Raw genomic sequence first — 7,761 nt, 5'->3', positions numbered from 1 at the left:
GTCATATGCTTCGTTGATCTGATTGGCTTATTTGGCCCGTCTATCACCAACATAGGCCAATCAGCTAACCAGTATTTTCGCCCCTTCCCAAAATTACTTCAACGGAAGGTTTCCAGATGGATTTGCTCCGCATATCCATCTGGCGGAGTCAGGTTAGCCTACGACTGTAGCAAGGTGATATCATGTTGTTTGTGCTGCCCCCCAGTGGCCACCAATCAAAGGATACAGCTTTGAGTATATTTACATGGTAACACCTTTAGTCTGTTCATAAATGAATCCACTGTAGTTAGAATAAAGCCACAAAATCATCTCTGTGACCATTCATAAAAAAACAAAAAACAACCTTAGATGAAAAGAGCAAGTTAAAGTCGATGATATGAAAGGTTTTAAGTCATTACATCGTTTCTCTCAGGTGGAGGACTCAGAGGGTCGCCGTCTTTTCCAGCAGATTATCTCTGCTGTGGACTACTGTCACCGGCACATGGTGGTCCACAGAGACCTCAAACCGGAAAACGTTTTGCTTGATGCCAACAAGAACGCCAAGATTGCTGACTTTGGTAAGATCCCATAAAAATGTGCATCTTTTAGTATCTGTGTGATTAAATCCCGCATTTTAATGTTGTAGTTTGGAACTGATAAATTTATTTACGAGTGAGCTAATAGGAATAGACCTCAGTAGAGACCTGTGAGGTAGAGGATTCATTTTTTTTGGGTTGACGACAGAAGATTTAACGCAATATGACCATGAGAGAGGGAAATATTTTCTGGAACAGGCGAGGGCCCTTGAACACAGCGGGTGTGTGTGTGTGTGTGTGGGGGGGGGGTGAGACGGCCCTTAGCAACGGCCAGGTCTCATATCAAGTCTGGCAGGAAGCCTTGAGGCCCAGTGTCATCTGATAGGGAAGGAATCGGCAGGGGTGTGGCAGAAGGGGGGTGGGGGGTGTCTCTGCAGCGGGAGGAGTGTTTTGGCTCCAGGCTAGAAGACGCGGTGATCAGAGGGAGCGAGGGGGGGGGTGATCACAGAGGGAGGCTCATCCAATCAGAGCAGCTCTGTGTTTAGACTCTAGGAGAGGTAATATTGCCACCTTATGGCAACATTCAGTTTATTCTGTTTGTATCAAAGGATCAGAGGCAACAATTTGATCTTTGCTTATTTTGTGTTACAGTAAATAGAGACGGACGTTAATGTGTGCTTGCCTTGTGATTGCCTTACAGGACTTTCAAACATGATGTCAGACGGAGAATTCTTACGAACGAGCTGCGGATCACCCAACTACGCAGCTCCAGAGGTCATCTCAGGAAGGTGTGTTTGGATTCATAACCAATGACTGATTCTGATTATTATTAAACTTAAAACCTTTCACTCTAATTGCTCGTCATGTCTTCATACATATAAGAAGCAGTGATTTATTGAATTCTACTGGCAGATTTCTTATTTTTCTAGTTTTCCTGGCCTCCTGAAGGACACCCTTATCACAGTATGTCTTTGGCGTGGCTTGATTTTGATATATTCAGGACGCTGCTTTAAAAGCTCTCAGTAAACACAGATCAGCATTTGGATTGTTTTTATTTTATACTTTAAGTCCAGTTAATTTCAGCCAATTAAGTAAGTTACAAGGTTAATTTCCTGGACTGAGTCCTTTAACTAATCACATTAATATTAAATATAAATGATTTACAAAAAAAAGAACTAATAAATGGGAGGAAAAATTATTTAAAAACATTTTAAAACCCTTAAGATTCGATTCTTCTAAGCACCTTTAAAGAGTGACTCAATACATTCCCAGTATCTCATAAACCTTTGGTTATTAGCAGCCGTTCTATGAACGCTTCAGGGATTAATTAGAAAAAAAAAAACTCACAAAGGCCAAGGAATACAGACTGGTAAAAGTATTCTATACCAAACTTAAAGACATCTAACAAAGCATGTTTAGTCCATCTTAAATAAAAAAAATGCAAATCAAATGGATAACACAGATAATGAGAGCTTAAATGAGAATAACAGCCAAGACATCAGTGGTAACTATGGAGAGGCTGCAGAGAAAACCCTGAAGGGATTCTGTTTAACTTTGACCAACAATGAAAGTAGGGAACAATGTTGCAGAAGGAGCTCCCACCGGTGGAGACTAGAAGCCGAACTTCTTTGTTTAGGTGCAAAAGCTACGTTACACTCCGAATCTACCTGGACACACACATTGCATAATGAAACACGGTGCGGCAGCATAATGCCCTTCATCAGCAAGGATGCTGAGTCTGGATATAGTTGATGGTAGGGATGTGGGGAAAACGTTGATTTGGTGATTTATCATGACTATTGGCTGCCCGGTATAATATCGAACTTTAGGTTCCTTATATCGATTTAAAAAAAACAACAAAACATTTTCACCTATAATGAAAAAGAAAAATGGGCTCTTCCACTCTGGCAGACAGCGCTGTGCGGCGCATCCCCATACCTGTAGTTGTGGCAGTAACGGTGGAAGACGTGGACTGACTCAAACCCCAAACAACGTGGATACCAAAATAACTTCTGAATGTAAAACTACACTGCCTGGCCAAAAAAAAGGTCGCCACCTGGATTCAACTAAGCAAATAGCTACGAGCCTCCTATTGGATAATTACTAAATGGGCGATTATCTTTCAGCTGGTAACAAGTTATTTAACCCCAACTTCTCATTTCCTAAACAACCATGTGGAAAGACACATGCCGTGGTCGTGGAAAAGACGTTAGTCTGTCTGAGAAGGGTCAAATCATTGGCATGCATCAAACAGAGAAAACATCTAAAGAGATTGCAGAAACTACTAAACTTGGGTTAAGAACTGTCAAACGCATTATTAAAAACTGGAAGGATAGTGGGGACCCATCATCTTCAAGGAAGAAATGTGGCCGGAAAAAAATCCTGCATGATGGTGATCGGCGATCACTTAAACGTGCGGTGAGATCAAATGGAAGAAAAACAACAGTAGAACTCAGGGCTGTTTAATACTGAAAGTAAGAGCATTTCCACACGCACAATGTGAAGGGAACTGAAGGGATTGGGACTGAACAGCTGTGTAGCCCTAAGAAAACCACTAATCAGTGAAAAAAAGGCTTCAATTTGCTATGGAGCATAAAGATTGGACTGTGGAGCAATGGAAGAAGGTCATGTGGTCTGATTAGTCCAGATTGTTCCAGAGTGATGGGCCAATCAGGATAAGAAGAGAGGCAGGTGAAGTGATGCCCCCACCATGCCTAGTGCCTACTGTACAAGCCTGTGGGGGCGGGGTTATGATCTGGGGTTGCTGCAGTTGCTCAGGTCTAGGTTCAGCAACAGGATGGTGCTCAAAGAATGAGGTCAACTGACTACCTGAATATACTGAATGACCAGGTTATTCCATCAATGGACTTTCCCTGATGGCATATTCCAAGATGACAATGCCAGGATTCATCGGGCTCAATGGTCAAAGACTGGTTCAGGGAGCATGACTCATCATTTTCACACATGGATTGGCCCCCACAGAGTCCAGACCTCAACCCCATTGGGAATCATTGGGATGTGCTAGAGAGGGCTTAGCGCAGCGGTCAGACTCTACCATCATCAATGCAAGATCTTGGTGAAAAATTAATGCAACACTGGATGGAAATAAATCTTTTGACATTGCAGAAGCTTATCGAGACAATGCCACAGTGAATGCGTGCCGTAATCAAAGCTAAAGGCGGTCCAACAAAGTATTAGAGTGACCTTTTATTTGGGGGGGGGGACTTTTTTTTTGGCCAGGCAGTGTATAATACATAAAACGAAGAAAAGACTGTAAATCTCAGTCTCTGCATCAAACTGACCATATATCAATGCGTCAATGCGTGTCTTATTTATTTATTTTTTGCACCAGTTTTTTTTTCTCACAATGTTTATATTTGATCACTGCTGCGAGCTGTACGAAACCATTTTCATTTTCAAACCATTTTCACCAGTTTCATTTTGTTTACTGGAAAAAAAAGTTGTTTAAGCCTAAAGGTCTGGTTCTCCTCCTGCAGCAGTGTGTCGCTGTGAGCTTGTCTCAGACATTTTTAATTTATGCCCAAAATTGAAGCGTGGTCTGCGCTATGTTATTCCACGCCACGACGCCAGAGGACCAATCAGGAACTAGCTGTGGGTCTAGATACGGCCGAGGCGGTGAGGAAGTTGGGGGACATGAGGGCCAAAAAGAGCGGGGATCCAGGTGGAAAAAGGGTCCCAGCGTTCTTGCGCACCTCGCTCTTCTAGCTGCTCCATCTTCACCAATCGTTTTCCACAATGGTGGCCAGACAAACAAAACAAGCTGGTTAGGAACCAAACATGAAATATGCATAGAGTAGAGTAGATGGAGATTTGACCAATCAGAGGCCTCCTGTCTGCGTCATTGTCTGTGGTCACCTACAATTTTGGAGAGGTGCAACAGAGTGTTTGCGGAAGGGGGGGGGGGTTCATATCTGCGCTAACAGCGACACACACACACATGTTGTGTCACAATATCCTTGTGGGGACCTTCCATTGACTTCCATTCATTTCCCACTAATTTATATGGCCTAACCGTGACCCTTGCCCTAACCATAACCATTACCGACACATACCTATCCCTAAAGTTAACCTAAACTCAACTCACACCTTAGTCCTAAACCTAACCCCCACCCCAAGAAGAGAAACTGACCAACAACTGGTCCCCACAAGTACCTATGAGTCCCCAAAATGTAGCATATTCCTAGGAAATTGTCCCCACCAGGTATTAAAGACATGGCCACACACACACACACAGAGGTCCTTGTTTCTGAGCATAAACCAACCTAAAGGCTTCTGGTGAACATAAACAGCACTTGCTTTTTTATCTACCAAAAATATATAGTGATATTGTTATATTGTGGTAATATCGTATTGTGACACATATCTTATTGCAACATGCCAACACTCACCCCTAGTTGATGGTGATGTGGGTAAAACCTGTAAAAGGCTTATGACTGAGTCAGCAGAGTTATGCCCTTTAACATCCGGCTGGTTAGTGGTGTCGGGACACGTTTGTGTTTTTATGCCTTTGCAACTGGCACTGCTAGGACGCTAGAATGACTCATTTTTTTCAAGATTATCACCAACTGTATGTAAACTAGTTCAAGGTTCCAAAAAAGTAAAAAAAAAAAACAATCCACTGGACTTTGTTGCTAAGTTTGATGGGGTTTTGCTTCCCATCCAGGAAGCTTTATCAATTCAAAATGTCAGAAATAGAGTTGAGTTCCAGGCTTTAGAAAGTGGACCAACAAAGCCTTGCTTTGGTTTAGAAAAAATGCAAATTAAACCTGACAAACGGGTCCACCCCTTAGAAATGGGGGTCGTTTTGTTTCTTTGTTAGCCTGTAATGCCCCATACCTGTCTATGTCTCTGAAAGGGGGGTCGTTAGAGGGAATTGCTGTCCTGGCTGAATAGGCGAGGTGCTCTGGTCCATTGTAATGGGGTGATAGCGGGAAGGAATCCACTCAATTGCTGAATTGTAGGTTTTTGAACTCAACGCTGCCCTGCGATGGACTGACAACCTGTCCAGGGTGGACTCCGCCTCTCGCCCGTAGACAGCTGGAGATAGACACCAGCACCCCTCGTGACCCTGCTTGGGATAAACGTGATGGAAAATGGATGGATGGATGAACTCAATGCTATTTCTGCGATTTTGAATTGTAAAAACTTCCTGGATGGGAAGAGAAACGTCTGCAAACTTGGAAACAAAGTCCAGTGGATTGATTTTTAACTTTTTTGTAATGACTCTGACCTGGATGACTTAGAATCTCAACCAGCATAAATTTCAAGGTTGAGTCCATCTTTATTATAGACCAAACCCATCATCATTTCGGAGTGTTTTGCAGTGTTTGTGTCACTGAGCTGTGAATCCCTGTCTGGTCTCTTTCAGGCTGTATGCAGGCCCAGAGGTTGACATCTGGAGCTGTGGAGTGATCCTGTACGCCCTGCTGTGCGGCACTCTGCCCTTTGATGATGAGCACGTCCCCACCCTGTTCAAGAAGATCAGAGGAGGAGTTTTCTACATCCCCGAGTACCTGACCCGCTCCGTGGCCTCGCTGCTCATGCTCATGCTGCAGGTGGATCCACTGAAAAGAGCCACCATCAAAGACATCAGGTTAGAGGCACTGCATTTTATCAGCTGGTTAGCTGCTTTGAGTTTTCCTCAATCCACAGGGCCCAAAGGATTTGTTGCAAAGCTGGTTTGGTCCCAGTTGGGGGCCAAAGCAGAAAATGGCGCTTCAGCCCCTTAAACCCATTCTGCATATTGTTGGTTTTAGCCTTCTGGTAGTCAAAGGGAACAGACAGACATGACATTTTGACACGTGAAAACGACCACCTTTAGGTAGACGCCTCTGAACGTTAGATGAATGCACACCTCTCAATGACGGCTAATCCGGCATTCATGCCTGCCAGTGGTCCTTTCTCCCTGAGGGAGGAAAACCTTTACCACCTCTAATCCGGGTTTATCCTCATCGCTGAGCTCTTTCCTCTGGAGACGGTAATCTTTCCTCCTGTCTCTTTATTTCTTTCTAATCTGAAGCAAGCAACACTTTCCCAGACGATGCTTATATTTTCTGTTCTAGACTAATCTGGCCTCCATTTTAGTATTTAATTGTCAAAAGTGCTATTATTAACGTGGGAAAATCCCATCGTATCCATCAAATCAAAGTTTGATCAGAAATATTATCCTAACTAGTGGTTGAATACAGCAGCCCATCGATTTGTTTTTCCTACAAAATAACTAATTATACATTTATTACTGCTGTAAATATCTTAAACAGCCTCCTTTTGAAGCTCAAACTTGCGCTCTGAGAAGGTTCCAAATTCCCGGTTCGATCCCCCATCCTGCCCCTATGGGTCCCTGAGCAAGACCCCTAACCCCAGACTGCTTCCCAGGCGCCGCACAATGGCAGCCCACTGATCCCTGAGGGGAGGGGTTAAATGCAGAGGTAAATCAGAGCTCAATAAAGTTGAATTATTGTTATTATTATATGTCAGAGGAAAGGGAGTGGAATATATATAGGAACTTGAATAGGAAAATGACGTTAGTGTTAAGTTTTTTTTTTCTTTTTTTATGTGTTTGCTTTTATTTATTTTTCATTGGGTGCTGTCTATTTATTTTTAACACTTTATTATTTGATTTGTTTACTTTGGAGATTAAGATGGTTACAATAAATAATATTAATTTTATCAAAATCACTTGCTTTGCACTGTAATATAAAAATTCAATTAAATAAAAAGTTCCTTCTTCCAAATCTTTTTTTAATTGTTTCCAGCGGCACATCTGTGACCTTTCTGTGTTCCAACAGGGAGCATGATTGGTTTAAGCAGGACCTGCCAGGCTACCTGTTCCCAGAGGACCCGTCGTATGACGCCACCGTCCTGGACGAGGACGCCGTCAGGGAGGTGTGTGAGAAGTTTGAATGCACCGATTCTGAAGTCATGTCCAGCCTCTACAGCGGAGATCCACAGGTCAGAAAATATGCATGGAAGAATGTGTGCCAGTGTTAGAAAAAAAATGTTTTTTATTAAAAATATTAAAGAAAAAAAGTCCAGTGAGCAAGGAAAGATTTTCATGGCGATCACTGAGTCTGGGAGCGGCCATTTTCCCCCAAATATAGTAACCCCTCCCTCCTGCCATCTTCCAGCAGTGACGTCACGGTGCGGTAAGCCTAGCGCCATTCTCCCCGCTTTCCAAGCTAAATCAATGGGAACTACTAGACACATCTTCATGCTTCTCTTCTGT

At 43.1% G+C, this 7,761-nt stretch overlaps 1 protein-coding gene across 1 annotated transcript in view; it reads left to right on the top strand.

The window, feature by feature from the left end:
- The window catches only part of prkaa2 (protein kinase, AMP-activated, alpha 2 catalytic subunit), a 23,412-nt gene that overhangs the window by 10,800 nt on the left and 4,851 nt on the right, over window positions 1–7,761 (top strand). Inside the window, exons 4-7 of the mRNA XM_015389465.1 lie at window positions 413–557; window positions 1,216–1,303; window positions 5,905–6,129; window positions 7,325–7,487. Coding sequence (XP_015244951.1) covers window positions 413–557; window positions 1,216–1,303; window positions 5,905–6,129; window positions 7,325–7,487 — 621 coding nt within the window. The remainder of the gene's footprint in view (window positions 1–412; window positions 558–1,215; window positions 1,304–5,904; window positions 6,130–7,324; window positions 7,488–7,761) is intronic.

The sequence above is a fragment of the Cyprinodon variegatus genome, unplaced genomic scaffold (assembly GCF_000732505.1).
Source record: "Cyprinodon variegatus isolate N-32 unplaced genomic scaffold, C_variegatus-1.0 Scaffold461, whole genome shotgun sequence".
NCBI lineage: Eukaryota > Metazoa > Chordata > Actinopteri > Cyprinodontiformes > Cyprinodontidae > Cyprinodon > Cyprinodon variegatus.
This window is presented reverse-complemented; position numbering and strand designations above follow the sequence as displayed.